This window comes from Ursus maritimus, unplaced genomic scaffold (genome assembly GCF_017311325.1).
Source record: "Ursus maritimus isolate PB19 unplaced genomic scaffold, ASM1731132v1 scaffold_7, whole genome shotgun sequence".
NCBI lineage: Eukaryota > Metazoa > Chordata > Mammalia > Carnivora > Ursidae > Ursus > Ursus maritimus.
Window position 1 is genome coordinate 36,994,985 of NW_024426885.1, and position 14,971 is coordinate 37,009,955.

At 49.0% G+C, this 14,971-nt stretch overlaps 1 protein-coding gene across 2 annotated transcripts; it reads left to right on the top strand.

Annotated features, from left to right (window-relative positions):
- The first annotated feature begins 693 nt into the window (after positions 1 to 693).
- FXYD4 (FXYD domain containing ion transport regulator 4) lies at positions 694 to 5,980 on the top strand. Of its 2 annotated transcripts, XM_008696219.2 has the most exons (9): positions 694 to 788; positions 1,950 to 2,049; positions 3,570 to 3,629; positions 4,200 to 4,232; positions 4,348 to 4,371; positions 5,048 to 5,122; positions 5,218 to 5,254; positions 5,560 to 5,597; positions 5,790 to 5,980. In XM_008696219.2, the coding sequence occupies exons 1-9, from the start codon at positions 741 to 743 to the stop codon at positions 5,807 to 5,809; spliced, it is 435 nt and encodes a 144-aa protein (XP_008694441.2). In that variant the 5' UTR covers positions 694 to 740; the 3' UTR covers positions 5,810 to 5,980. The 2 variants fall into 2 exon arrangements, with proteins under 2 accessions (XP_008694441.2, XP_008694440.2); XM_008696218.2 differs by having other exon boundaries at positions 5,560 to 5,980.
- Positions 5,981 to 14,971: the final 8,991 nt, after the last annotated feature.

The following is a 14,971-nucleotide window of genomic DNA, read 5'->3' on the forward strand; positions in this document are numbered from 1 at the left end:
CCCTACCTTGGACCAGTGCAATACCACCAGGCTCAGGTGAAGTTTCCTTTCTACCTGTTAAAGATGATACTATCTCATGGTGACAGGGATGGGAGTGGAGGATCCCCGAAGAGGGCAGAAGCTGCAAGGCAGAGCAAAGGTGCTTCTGGAGAAGTGGATCTGAGGTCCTTTTCATACTTCCTGGAGACCTCCCAAAGCAAAGAGGGCCCTGGGGACCTAAAATGTCACCTTTTTACAAATGCCTGCTTCATGGCTGCTTCTTCCTCACTGTAGCCTGATGGGGCAGAAGAACTCAGCTGAAGGGTCTGGTCTCTTGGGCTGAGACCCACCTTCCACTACCAAGGCACAATGGGGACTTGAGCAAGACCTTTCTCTTCTCTGGAACATGGATTCTCCGTGGGGGGCTCGCTACTGAAGACCCCCTTTCTCTTATGCTGCAGATCTCTGGGTGTGTATCAGGGCCGCTCCCAGCTATAGTTACAGTGAACTGAGCAGCATAATCAGATGTCACCACAAACATTCAGAGTAGGCTCGGTCATGGTTCCTACTTTATGGATGAATAAATAGGCAGGAAAAGGGTAAATTAGTTGCTCGGGTGCACATAGCAAGTAACTAACAGAGCCTGGATTTGACTTCAAAGTATGTGCAATTAATGGTTCTTCTGAATCTTGAGGTTAACAAACTTTCCTCGCACCAGACCTAGGAGGCATTCGATCCACAAATACATTTGAGGGCTGATCATGGAGCAGCCCCATACCCCTGCAGAACCTACACCCCAAACCTCAAAGGTCAGTCCTATCATTATTCCATTTTAGGGGAGAGGGAACTGGGGATCAGAATGATGAAGGAGCTACCTGAGCTTACCCAGTGAGCAAACGGCAGGCTGGACTTCAACTCTAGCTCTTCCTAGCCCCAGAGCCCCTGAACTTGAACTCCCCAGAAACTGAATCTTGAAACCAGGGAGCACCATGGAAGGTTTTCATGAGAAGGTGTAACATGTTCATACTAGGAATATCCTCCCCCATCCTGCTCACCCTTCCTCCCCACCCTGCCTTTCAAGGCTTTGTTTTCCCCCGTGGTCCCCACCACTGGGAGCCTCTGGTGGCTTCTTGCCCTCATTGATTCAACAATTCAATCAAAATCTATTTACTGGTGTCCATGACTGGCCACTGGGAGTAAGGGTGGCAAGAGTCCTGCCTTCAGCTGATCACCATCTAGTGGTAAAAGCAGCAGAGGAATTGGGGAGGAGGGACAGCAGAATGGAGAGGCCTGGGCTCATCCAGAGCCAAGGGCACAGGCCAAAAGCATGTGGTGGAGTGAGGGGTGAAAGGGGAGCTTGACCAGCAGCCTGTGAGGCAGATCTGGGGGTCCGCAGAGGGAAGCAGCCCACTATTCAGCCTGGAACTGGCAGTCCTCCTCCTGGCACCACCCCTCCCCCCACACCCTGTGGAGCAGGCAGGAAACCATGGTTTGGGCCAGGGTGGTTTCTAAACCTACCCATCAGTTTCCCGGGGCTAAGTGGGTGTTGGGGTCTGGTCAATAAACACCCAGTCCAGGGAAAAGCAATGTGACCTCAAGGCCAGTCCCTGACTCCTAGTCGATTCAGTTGTCCCCAGGACACCCCACACAGAAGTCCCGGAATCCCCACTGCCAGCACAAGAGCCCAGAAACATCCTGTCCCCCTTCCAGCAACTCTCTGGACCCCTCTTTTAGGATCTAGGTGAGCTAAAGAAGCGGAAAGTCTACCTTCTCCTCAAGAGAAAGGTCTTGAGGCCCAGCCCATCCCTCTCCCACCACCGCCTTAGCCTCTGATGGCCCTGGGGCCCCCAGGAGCTCAGCTCTGCACTGGGCGTGGCAGGGCAAGCTGTCCTAAGGCGGGGTGGGGGGGGGGTGGTGGTAAGGAACTACTGGAATCTCAAGGAATCTGACCAGTTCCCACCTGCCTGCAGGTATTGTTGCCCTGGGCGGAGCTGCTGGGTTTAAAGAGCCGGAACCCACCTGGGCGAACACAGCCCCAGCAGCCTCTCCAGATCTGTGCCCAGCTCTCAGGTGAGCAAGGGTCTACTAGTACTTCAGGGCTGCTAAGCGGAAGGGTGGGGGAAGAAGGGTGAGGGTCGGGGTTGGGGGTGGGGGTACCAGTCTGAGGAAGGGTGGTGGGTGCCCAGGTATTCTCAGTATCAGGGTTCACGTTTGAGGGTTTTGAGGATTGGAGGCCATTTGCTCTGTGACCACTGTCATATAGACAGTGGGATAGGGGCAGAAGGAAACAGGAGCCTGCCTTTGGCTAAAGAATCTATAAAGGGGAGTTGCAACCCTCATGACTCAGGAATCCCAGGGTGTTGAGGAGGGATGAGTCCAAAGGAGGGCCAGCTTCGGAGACTGCTAAAAGCCCACAAACTCCCACATTCAGAAGCTGCACATTACTAGACCCTTCCATCTAGGGCAAAAGGACCCATGTATGTATGTATGTATGTATGTATGTATGTATGTATCTGTTTATCTATCAACTTGGCTTTATTAAGCGATTCATGAATCAGGCAGCATCCCATCTAACAAGTATAGAGGGCTATGTATTTATTGTAACACATATCATTACTTAGTATGTGCTAGGCTTTATTCTTAGGCTTCACATATAGTAATTCCTTTAATTCAGTCATAACCTTATGCAGTGGCTATTAATTGTCCTCATTTTACAGGACACTGAAGCACCGAGAGGTTAGGTAACCCACTGACTCACACAGCTGTTCGGTGATTTTGAGGGGATTAGAGTTTCAGTCGGCCGGCCCTGCAGATAATAACCGGGGCTTCAGTTTGCAACAGCTGACAATCCCTCAGCTTGCCTGCTGCCAACAACATGCGGAAAGCTGGAAGGGGTCTTATCTCAAGGAAACAGCCACTGTAGGAACTAGTACTTAGGGACATGGATAGTTCCCACCTTGAGGAGAAGGAAAGGAGCACTGTTCCTTCCACCCACCAGGCAGTTCCTGCTGTGGGGTTTGGGGCTGTCCTGGAGCAGGATCCTGGGCTGGGGCTGGGGCTGGGCTGGGGCGGGAGGCCCTCACCTGCTTCCAGTACCACCTTTCCCCTGCTCAGCTGCTCGTTCCTCTGCTGCTCAGCCCTGGGTGTGCTCACGCTTTGCAGAGACTATCTTGGAATTCATCCTGATATCGCCTGAGGCCCAGACCTTTGGGAACAATAGCTCAGGGTACCTTAGCCTTTTGAGTGGGGGTAAGGAACCAAAGCCTGAGTTAGAACAGTAGCCCCACTCCTCTGACCTAGGGTCGGTCAGGCTTCTGATTAAAGAGTTTAACAAAGACTGTAACAAATCACTCACTAGGTGCGAGCCTTGTTCCAAGTACTTAACTAGTATTAACTCAATCCATGTAACCCCTCTAGACATTTACTATTATGTAAATAGTAATGAGGAAACAGAAATTAGTAACTTTCCCCAAACCACCTCATAAACCAAGTGCACCCTTGGGATTTGTGCCCTGGCTCTGTGCCCCAGGCACTGTGAACCTGGGGCAGGTCCTGGCTGTCTGACCTCAGCCCGCCCCTCTCCCCTGCAGCCCTGCTCTGCAGCTGTATCATGAAGAGAGTGACCCGGGGCCTTCTCCTCACACTGGCAGGTGAGCCCTCCCCGAAGTGAACCTGCTGCCACCCACCACCCACCCCCCGCCCCCGGGCAGTGAAAACCAGGGCGGCATCTCCCAAAGGGGCCTGATGTCGAACAAATGTATTTTCACTTAAACTGTCAATTTAAAGAGTGGCACTGAGGAAATAATAGTACAGGGAGGAAGTGGATATTGCAAATTTGTCCTAAATAATTGAACAGTAACCATCTGTTGGCATAAAGAGAGGAGCATTCCCTATTCCCTGTCAGGGCATTAGCTGGGATCTGTGTGGGAAGCTTCTCAGAAGAGGGTAAAAAGATACCAACACACCATCCGATTGCAAATGCAAGAAAGAATAGCAGGAAGCCTGAGGAAGGGCTGGGAGGTGGGGGGTGGGCAAAGGCTATAGGGTGGGAGACAAAATCCCAGGGCTCTTTGGGGCTGCGGAAGGTGTGAGGGTCCCCCCCCGCCCCCCTCCCACCCCCTCACCCCGAAGGCTGGTCTGGGCTGAGGACATGCCTGCTGATTCATTCTGAGACCAATGTCATGAATTAATACCCGATCCTTCTGTTTTTCCCAACCCAGGACTGCCAGCCTTGGAAGCCAATGACCTGGTTGGTGAGTGAGGCCCTAGACTGCCCTGCTCCTGCTGCCCCACATTTTCCCTCTAAGACCCCACATCCTGCCTCCTGGTTCTGGTCCTTATTCTCCCCCCCCCCCCTCTTTTCTGCAGATAAAGACAGTCCCTTCTACTATGGTAAGTGCTGATCTCCCTCATCCCCCACCCCTACCTTTGCCTATCCTGGACCTCTTTGCTACAGCTTGGTGAAGGCTAATGAGGAAAGAGGGTCAGGATGGGGCTGGGACTGGGGATTACAGAGTTGGCATGGTCTGTGAAAAGAACGAGAGGCCAGCATGCAACATGGTCTTTGGGAGAACTTCATTCCAGCAAGGGGGGAAAGTACCCATAGGCTATTTAGGAAGATTCTGGGGAAGGGGCTGGAGGCTGTTGGGCCCCTAGGTATCTCACCTGATCTTCCTTCCACTGTCTCACTTGCCTTCCCGAGCACTGGCTCCCTGTTGTCCTACAGCCCCCAGCAGCTTTCCTCTTCCTCTGCCCTGCACTGGCCTCCAGTATCCCTACACACACCCCTTTCCCCCTAGCCTCCACACAAATGCCACTTTTCAGAAAAGCCTTCCTTGATCAAAAAGTCTTCCAACTCCCTTCTTTTTCTGTGCTTTTCTGCTTATTTTTTCTTCCTAGTGCTCTTCCCACCAGGTACTATACCGCGTATCTATTTACTGGCTTGTCTTTCTTGTTGCCTGAAATGTAAGTGCGTCTGCACAAGCAAGTGATCAGAAATAGCTTTTGAATGCGTGAGTGGGGTGGAACCGGGCTGGTGCCAGCTCATTCTCCGCTCCCGCTCCCGCAGACTGGGAAAGCCTGCAGCTGGGCGGGATGATTTTTGGAGGGCTCCTGTGCATCGCTGGAATCTTGATAGCCCTGAGTGAGTGGTGGGGCTGGCAGGCTGGGCATGGGGGAGGGTATGGGGTGGCCCAGGTGCCCCAGGTTCTTTGCACTGACCAGCTCTTCCTCTCACAGGTGGAAAATGCAAATGCAAGTACAATCAGAAGCACAGGTGAGACGGGGACCCTATCGTATGCCCTGGGAGTGAGCGGAGCACACCTAGTTTGGGGTAAAGTCCTGCAATTCAGAGAAAAAAGACAGCCCCTGGGCTGCTCCCTGGGCTTGCAGTAGGATTTGTTATTCACAGATAATCAGCCCTGAAGTGCCCCAAATCAGGGAAAGCTATAACCCTTGGTATTGTTTAAAGTAACAATGGAAGAAAGCAAGGAAGTGTGCCCCCTGGAGAGGGAGCACCAGGCATCTTCACCGGGGATAAAGAAGGTCTGGGGATGCTAATTTGATGTGTTCCTTTCTCAGCCCCTTACCTGAGAAAGCCATTCCACTCATCACTCCAGGTAAGATGGGCTTCTTTGGCTTCTTTGAGAGGCTTCCAGGCACTCAGGCAGGGTGGCCTAGTATTTGAGCATTATTAAATGCCTTGTGTAAGGCTGTCCTGAGCCAGCCCAGCCTTGGGGTTTCTGGAGGCTGAGCAGGTTGCCTTTGTAGTGACCATGGCTGTGAGGACCTGACTCCCGTTCTCTCTTCAGGCTCTGCCAGTACCTGCTGAGCACAGGACCAGCTTCGTGGCACTCTCGGTATCAGCTCCCATGCTGTCCGCTCCCCACCTGGGGGCATTACCCTCCAAGATGGCCTTTCTCCCCCAGGGTGGGCCCTTAGGCTCCCTTCGGATCAGGAGACTGTCCAAAGCTTGTTTCTAAATTAAACTGTCTCATCCCTCCCTCCAGTGTCTTGTGAGTGGTCTTCCTCTGGGTCTGATCAGGGATGGGAGGCTGAGCGGGGACTCTGACCCCTTGCTCAGGAATGCTCAGGCCCCTCCATGGCTGGTGGGGAGGGGGTCCTATAGATTGCTAATGCTTCTTGTGGCCACATGTCTGTCCTGAGGCCTACTCCCAGCATGCCCCCCACTTTGAAAACCTGGTAATTGGTCTTCTGCCCCCTTGCCTCATCCAGGAACCATGCAAGATACCTCAATGTTATATAATCAAAGGACCTTACAATTTCCACACTTTGCCTAGAGACCCTAGAAGTTTCCGTGAGCCTGGTACCCATGACATTCTCTAACCTAGATTGATTCCCAGGGGCTCACCCTCCACTAAGAGGCCACCTCACTCAGTGAATGCTCTCTGTCATTCACACAGCTCAGGAAATGAAGCAATTCCTTCATTGACCCATCCCAATAAAACCCTATATAACCCTCAGACAAACCCATGGACTCTCTGCCTACCCTAGGTAATATCCTATAGGACCCTACTATGAGCCATATCCGAAGAAGCTGTGCATCTTAGAATCAAAGACCATCCATACAAATCTAGGTTCCCCAGTACATCCGAAGTCCACTCCTGCAATACCTTGAAAGCTCCCTACATGTACAGGGTAGGGCTGGGGAAATGCCTCTCCTACCTCGTCAGCCTGTCTGCGGCCTTATCTTTCATGCCAACCTCCATAGTCCAGGATAGAAGGAGCTAAGGTGCCCTCAGTCCCGCCCCCGCTCCCTGCATTAACCCTGGGGTGGAGGCAGGCTGAAGCAGCAGAGATCTCCTGTCCCTGCCAGACAGTGGTGCACAGTCTGGGGTGCACCAGATCTGGGGTGAAGGGGCAGCCATGTTGGTGCATCTTGGTGTTGCTTCCAGCCAGCTCTCTCTAATGGTGCACTGCTCCAAACCCTCCCTCCACTTCTCAGGGTGGGGCCACATCCTGTGGAAATTACCGTGTCCTAGACTCCAGGCGCCTGACTTGTAGACTTGGGTTAGGAGGCTAGAGCAGGGGAGTCTGAAAGCTGAATCCTTCCTCCTGGTTGGCAGCCCATCCCAGGCCCTGAGGTCTCAAAATGAGATTCATAGATCTGCTTGAGGCCCTTGAAAGAGGACACATAAGGAGGTGGGGGTGGGGGTGGGGGAGAGTTCCAAGGCGGGACCAGAGCTGCAGCAGGAAGTCCAGGAACCTGAGTGAGACTCGAGACACCTGGCGGAAAGTGCAGCCCCTGTCTAAGTGGGTGACAGAGGGTGGCAGGGAGCCAAGCTCCTCACCCACCAGGACCAATCCTATAAGGAAGGCCCTTAGTCCCCAGGATCCTGAGCGAATGCATATGCATCCTGTGAAGAAGAAAAAACAAGTGTGTGTCAGCAGCCCGTGTGCGTGGGCAGCGATGGGTGATGTGATCAGGTTAAGAGGTGACATCGGAGCTGAATCCTCAAAGGTGAATGATGAGAGGAGCCAGCCGCACAGATATCTTTCCTGGTAGAGAGAATAGCGCCTGCAATAGGCCTTTTGAGGACCAGAGAAAAGCATGAGTGGATCATCGGTGAGATCAAAGAGGAGGCAGGTGCAGCCACTGCAGGGAGAACCACTGCCCCCTCCTGAGCTGGGAATTGGGAGACCCCGGAGCCCCACGGGAGGCAGGAGCAGGAAGAGGGCAGAAGAGCACCAGGCACCCAGGGGTGCGGAGCCCAGTACGGGGGGGTCCACCAGAAGCACCCCCAAGTCAGAGCCGCCTGACTCTGAGCTGCCAAACTCGCTTTTCCATCCTGGGGAGTGGGGTGCATGCCCCCTCCTCCTTGGACACGGGAGGACACTGGTGTGAGTGGATTGCATTTGAGAAGCAAAAATGAGCTCCACTTAGGAAAGCAAAATCTGTGGCCATTGGTTCGTGGGGCCGGACTAGCAGATACTGAAGTGACATTATCAGAACGCCACCTTCTGAGTGACCGAAAACTGCTTTTTTTAAAAGTTGATTTATTTAAGTAATCTCAAAAACCCATCATGGGGCTCAAATTCACTGGGAGATCAAGAATGGCATGCTCTTACCCACTAAGCCAGCCAGGCACAGTGGCACCTAAGCCACTTTGACCCAACATTAAGTGATTCCGACCTGGGCGCCCGCTCTGGCAGAGGGTTTCTGGACACAACATTCCATATCCATCCTAACGTTTTAGCTAAGTGGACACCAGTCCCAGTCCTGCTTTACTTTCAGCCTGCCAAACACAGCTTTATTCCAATTTCGTCTGAACAAATTACACAGTTCCCTCGAGTCCTCTAAGCAACCACTCTGGGGTGAAGGACCCCATGACCCCTACATCCCCAACATGTGGGACTCCCTCATCGCGCAGCATCGGTGAGCCTGCCTTTGTCCAATTACAGGCTGGTGCCTAGTAGTTTAGGCTGATTCTGCCTGTCCAAGGCTGGGGCAAGGGGCTCATGGAAGACGTCTGGGGTCTGGATTAATCATGGGTGGAAGAAGTCAGGGAATGTGATAGGAGGTAGGGGGCACCATGCAGGTTGGAGTCCATGTTGGCCTGTGAGTTTGGCAGCTGGGCCCTGGAGTTGGGCTGCTGATTCCCAAGAAAAACAAGTCCTGCCCCCACTCCCCTCCTCACCTCCATTTCAACCACCACCCCCCTGGTAGGGAGAAAGAAAAGTAGCCATAGGATGAGAGGAGTCAGGGGCATCTGGGTGGCTCAGTTGGTTAAGCAACTGCCTTCAGCTCAGGTCATGGTCCTGGAGTCCTAGGATTAAGTTCCGCATCAGGCTCCTGCTTCTCCCTCTGACCCTCTCCCCTCTCATGCTCTCTCTCAAATAAATAAATAAAATCTTAAAAAAAAAAAAAAAAAACCGATGAGCGGAGTCTCCACCCAAGCTTCCCTTTGTGGAAGAATCCTCTTCCCTGGCTTATTTCTCCTTGAAGGAATGTGGCTTTAGTCACAATTCCCACCTTTCGTTGTCTTCTCCCAGAGGAGGGGTTGCCCAGGAATGAATCAGAGTGAGCAAAGGGTAATTTCTACTTAACTGAACACTTATAATATGTGAAGGTCACTATTACAAACACTTCATATTAACTCGATTTCCCCCGCAGCTTATGAGATGGGGACTTGTATTATTCCGTCTGCACATAGGAGGAGGCCAAGGTTCTCAGAGGTTCTCACAGGCCATCTTGCTCCTAAGCTGTTTCTGAAGGACTGGGCTATCCTGCCTTTCTGGTATTTAATACCTTTCTGGTATTATCTGAGAAAGAACCCAGTGACTGTGTCTGCTTGGGGACTCTCTATGTCCCTTCCCATTTATGTAAGTATGTATGTATGTATGTATGTGTGTGAATATTTTTTTATGTAAGCTCTATGCCCAACGTGGTGCTTGAACTCACAACCTGGAGATAAGAGTTGCATGCTCCAGCTGCCTGCCTGGCTCAGTTGGAAGAGCATGAGACTGTTGATCTTGGAGTTGTGAGTTTGAGCCCCAGGCTGGGGATAGAGATTACTTAAATGAATAAACTTAAAAAAAAAAAAAGAGTTTTATGCTCTACCCAGTGAGCCAGTCAGGCATCCCTTCCCCATTTTTAAATTTAAATAATCTTATTATTTTCTTTCTTTTTTTTTTTTTTTAAGATTTATTTATTTTAGGGAGAGAGAGAGCAAGTGGGCCCAACAGGGAGGGGCAGAGGGAGAGAACCTTCAAGGAGACTCCCTGTTGAAAGTGGAGCCCAACTCAGAGCTTGATCCCATGACCCACAGAGATCATGACCTGAGCCGAAACAAAGAGTTGGACACTTAGCCAACTGAGCCACCCAGGTGCCCCTATCTTATTCTTTTCTGACTGCAAACATCTTTCATGCTTGTTACAGAAAAGTTGAACATTACAGAGGTATCTCACTTAGGTAAATCAGTTCTTAACCCAGCACTCAGAAATAAACAAGGCAAAAGTTTGATGTAATATTCTGTAACTGTTATATATAAATAGTATTATATATATATATATATATAAAATAATGTATAATAATTATAATGTATAATAGTATTCTGTATTTCTCTGGGGATCCAGCCAGGTTGTTGTTACACGAATCAATAGTTCATTACTTTGTATTGCGGAGTAGTCCTCTGAGAGCTTTTAAAATGAGGGCCTACTAACATAAGAAAAAGTTCTAAGTTTTATTCTAAGACTTGTGGCTTAAACATTGTAATATTTCTGTTTCCCAGAAGGTAGCAGCACCTTACCCTTTTTTTTAGGTTTTATTTTTAAGTAATCTCTACACCCTATGTGGGGCTCAAACTTGTAACCCTGAGATCAAGAGTCACATGCTCTACTGACTGCGCCAGCTAGGCACCCGTTACCCTCAATTTTTGTGTAAAATGCTATAAAACCCAGGGTAAGAAGTAAGGGCCAACAGCTAACACAAGGGAGGATGACTGGAGTCATCTGGGTGGATCACTGGTTAGGTCCTATGCCTGGCTCTGTAGAGGGGTTTATTAACTCAAGTCTCAACCCAGCCATCAGAGAGATCTGGCTCAAAATGAACCGGAGATACCCTATTTATCTTACAGAAAAATCCCCTTAACATGGCCTATAGGCCCTACTTCTGACCCCAGGCCCTACCAACATTCCATCTTCACTCACTCTCCTCTCCTATACTCACCCTGCTCCTAGGTGTGGTCTGAACACAGCATAGGCTCCAGCCTCAGCCTTAAGGCACTGCACACCCTTCCCTCTGCTGCCCATTGTCCCAATTCCCCAGCATCCCTGAATCCCAAATTCCCTTCCCGTAGTCCCTTGTTAGGAGGCCTCCTGGCCATGCTACTGCTGCACCATCATTTTTCCTCCTCATCCCTGTTCACTGCTGCTTCTTTGTATTCAGTCCTAATTCTCATACTATTGATGTTTTATTGATTTGTTATGGCCTCCCACCCTGACCAGAATGTACAAACTGGTGCCTACAGAATTTTGAATTTGGGTCACAGATTTGGCTCTTCTCAAACTGCCATTTTATGGTTTCCATTGGGTACATACTGGCCATTTTGAGCTTCTTGTATTCTCGGGGTAATTTTTAAAAATCTGGCTGCATTCCTGCCACCATCCCCTCATAGATGATAATAGCACATGGGTCTTGTAGTTATCCTATGCCTCCGATATATGTACACAATATCTGTATCCTATCAAAGATATCCAGGCATAAAAGACTGACACCAGACAACATAAACGCAGAGAAAGAAGATGCAGATATTGGAATGATCAGACCAAGACTTTAACCTGTGACTAAAATGTTCAAGGAATGAGATGATATGTGGAGATTCTCAGAAGAAAACTGAATGTATGCACTGTGGGTTAAGCTGTGTACTTCAAAAAAGTATGTTCAAGTTTTCTTTTTTTCTTTTTTTAAAGATTTTATTTATTTATTCGACAGAGACAGAAACAGCCAGCGAGAGAGGGAACACAAGCAGGGGGAGTGGGAGAGGAAGAAGCAGGCTCATAGTGGAGGAGCCCGATGTGGGGCTCAATCCCAGAACGCTGGGATCACGCCCTGAGCCGAAGGCAGACGCCCAACCGCTGGGCCACCCAGGCGCCCCAAAGTATGTTCAAGTTTTAACCCTCAGTACTCAGTACCTGGGACTATGATCTTACTTGGAAATAGGGCTTCTGCAGATATAATCATTTTAAGATGGGGTCACAGTGGATTAGAATGGGTCCTAATTCAATGACTGGTGTCCTTATAAGAAAATTTGGACACAGGTAGAAGGCCATGTGACAACAGAGGCCGAGATGGGAATGATGCAGCTGCAAGCCAAGGAACACCAGGTTTGCTGGCAACCATGGAAGCTAGAAAGAGGCATGGAAGGATTCTTCCTTGGAACTTCAGAGGGAGTGTGGCCTTGCCAATACCTTGATTTTGACTTCTCACCTCCAGAACTGTGAAAAAATTAAACTTTTTGCATTACATTTAAAAAAAAAGTGGAAATTTTAGAACTATCAAAGTGTTTTTTTGCTCTTTGTTTATTTAAAACCTCTAGACTCAACGTGGGGCTTGAACTCATAACGCCGAGATCAAGAATCGCATACTCCACTGACTGAGCCAGCCAGGTGCCCTAACAATCAGGTTTTTTTTTTTTTTTTTAGATTTTATTTATTTGACAGAGAGAGAGCGACAGCCAGCGAGAGAGGGAACACAAGCAGGGGGAGTGGGAGAGGCAACAAGGCAAGAAAAGAACAAAGTATATAAGGATTAGAAAGAAATCAATAAAATTATCATTATTTGCAAACAAGCATGTTTTTTTATGTAGAAAATCTACATTTAAATTAGCATAGATAAGTGAATTTAGTGACTGTAGCAAGGCCACAATCAATATAAAAATCCATTTCAGGACTCCTGTGTGGCTCAGTTGGTTAAGCGTCCAACTCTTGATTTCTGTTCAGGTTATTATCTCAGGGTCGTGAGATTGAGCCCTGTGTCGGGCTCTGCAATCAGTGGGGAGTCTGCTTGAGATTCTCTCTCCCTCTCCTTCGCCCCCCACCCCACGCTCTCTCTCTAAAATAATCTTTTTTTAAAAATCTATTATAGTATTTCTTGGGGCACCTGGCTGGCTCAGTCGGTAGAGTATGCAATGCTTTTGACCTTGGGGTCATGAGTTCAAACACCACCCTGGGTGCAGAGTTTACTTTTAAAAATATCCATAGTATTTCTTTTTTTTTTTAATCCTAAGAAATCCCAGCAACAAACTCTCAGCAAATCAAATCAAAGACACCATGTAAAATATAATAAAATACTTGGGAACAAATCTCATGAAATATATGCAAAAACTTTACACAACAAAACAAAAACTGAGATGCCTTGAAAGAGCCTTAGGACTTGCATGGGCCAACATCTCAGAGCACGGGTGGTGGCTCATGTGCTCAGTAGCTCCAGGAGCTGCTTTTTGAATAGTAAGTAGCCCTGTGATGCAGGAGACATGGCCTTGATTCATAATACTCAGGGTCTAAGCTGACTGGTCACTGAGACTGGTCAGAGACCCCCCGAGATCAAGAATCACAAAACCATTTGTGAACACGGATACCTCCACGATGGGGCCTACTCTGTCCTTTGCGGCAGATGGCAGGGCAGCTTGCACAACCCCTGAAGCCTTCTGGTCACCTAATAATCAGGTAGGAGCAGTATTTTCATGTATAAAATAAGCTTTCTCCAAAATCCAAAATGTCTTACCAAAAATTCTACCTCTTAGTGGTGTAGTATCTTGACATTTACTTTGGAGGAAATGTCCCAGTTCTGCCCAAGGCCAAAGATTGGTAAACATGTCCTGTAAAGGCTCAGATTGTACATACATGAGGATAACGTTAGGCTTTGTGGGCCACGTGGTCTCTGATGAAACAACCCATCTCTCTGCCAGTGTAGCACAAGAGTAGCCACCAGACAAAATGAACAGGCATGGCCGTGTACCAAGAAAACATTTACAAAAAAGACAGCAGGCCAGAATTGGCCCTAGGTCCCTAGTTTCCCCATCCTTGCCCAAGACTATTAGACCCTAAAGACTTCCCTGATGTGGCAGAGGCCTGAATTCTTCCTCCCTCTAGCACACACACGCCCAACTAAGGCATCCAAAGTACTCGCTGCTTTCTCCCCAACAAACCCAATGAGGAGTTCATTAATACAGTGGATCACAGCAAGGTGATCAATGTCTCCTGAGACTCTACTGTAACAGACAGCAGAAGAGTTACCAGAGCCCTGGAGAAACCCAGGGAATGTGTTCTAATACCATGTTATGAGAAGGTAATGTTTTTAATATCCTCCTTGATGCTGATTGAAGAGAATGTATTCACTAGGTCAGGAGCTTCTCAAGTGCTGGAGACTTATCCATCTATACTGGCAAGGGCACCACATTAAGCGCTGAGCTGTGTAGAGGCAATTACTTGGTTAAGGTCCTGGTCATCTGCTATCCTCTACCAGAATTCAGCTGGTTTGATTGAAAACAGACAAGCAAATTAAAAGGGCGTTTGCTTGCCTTTTTAGTCTATGAGCATGGCCCAAACCTCAGACGTGGCACTTCTCCTTAAGCAATGGTCTTGAATGGGGAACGCCATTTGAGCAGCCAAGAGGACTTGGCCTTTCCTACCATTATGGCTCTTATTCCACAAGCCAAGGATCGGGTGGAGTGGGGGGTGTTTCTGTCAACTGCCTAGTGTACCCCTTTGTACTAATTCAGTCAGGGAGATATCCTGAGGGGTCTGCAAACCTACTTGGCCTACAGTGAGATGAACTTGGCCTGGGAATCCACTTGTCACCTGGCCTCCTCATGTTCCCACTCTAACAGAGATGATCCTGATTTTCAGTTAGCTTTCTGCTCATACAGCCAAAGATTAATAGCTGGGAGGAGAGAGCTGAGACCTTATAGCTGTGCCTATGTGTGGCCCCCGCGCATACAGAGTCGGCCAGATGAAGCCCCTATACTACCTTTTGGGCTTTACTGTCCACCACTACCAGTCACTGCTTTCTTGTTAACCTCTTATCCCTGTTCTCTCTTATCCCTCTCAGCCCAACCATGGCTGAGAATTTCCATTAAACTTAAAATGCTGGTGCGTATCACTAGCACATTCCTTTATCACATAGATGCATACTCGGGCCCTTCAACAAGAACTTTTTTCTAAGTTTAAGTAATCACTACACCCAACATGGGGCTCAACCTCATGACCCCAAGATCAAGGGATGCATGCTCTTCTAAGCCCACCAGGCACTCCTCTGCAGAACATTTTTAGATGGTTTTTCCCCACCTCATATACTAAATCCTACCATGCCCACCTGAGTCTGATGACCCCCTTGCTCAATACCCAACATCCCTCCCTTCTATAGGTCATTACCTCCAAGCTTCTAGAGTTGACTTCGCAGATTATTAGACTGGACTCCAAGGATTTTACTCAGAATTTAAATCCCGAGTCCCAAGAGATCCCAATTACCATT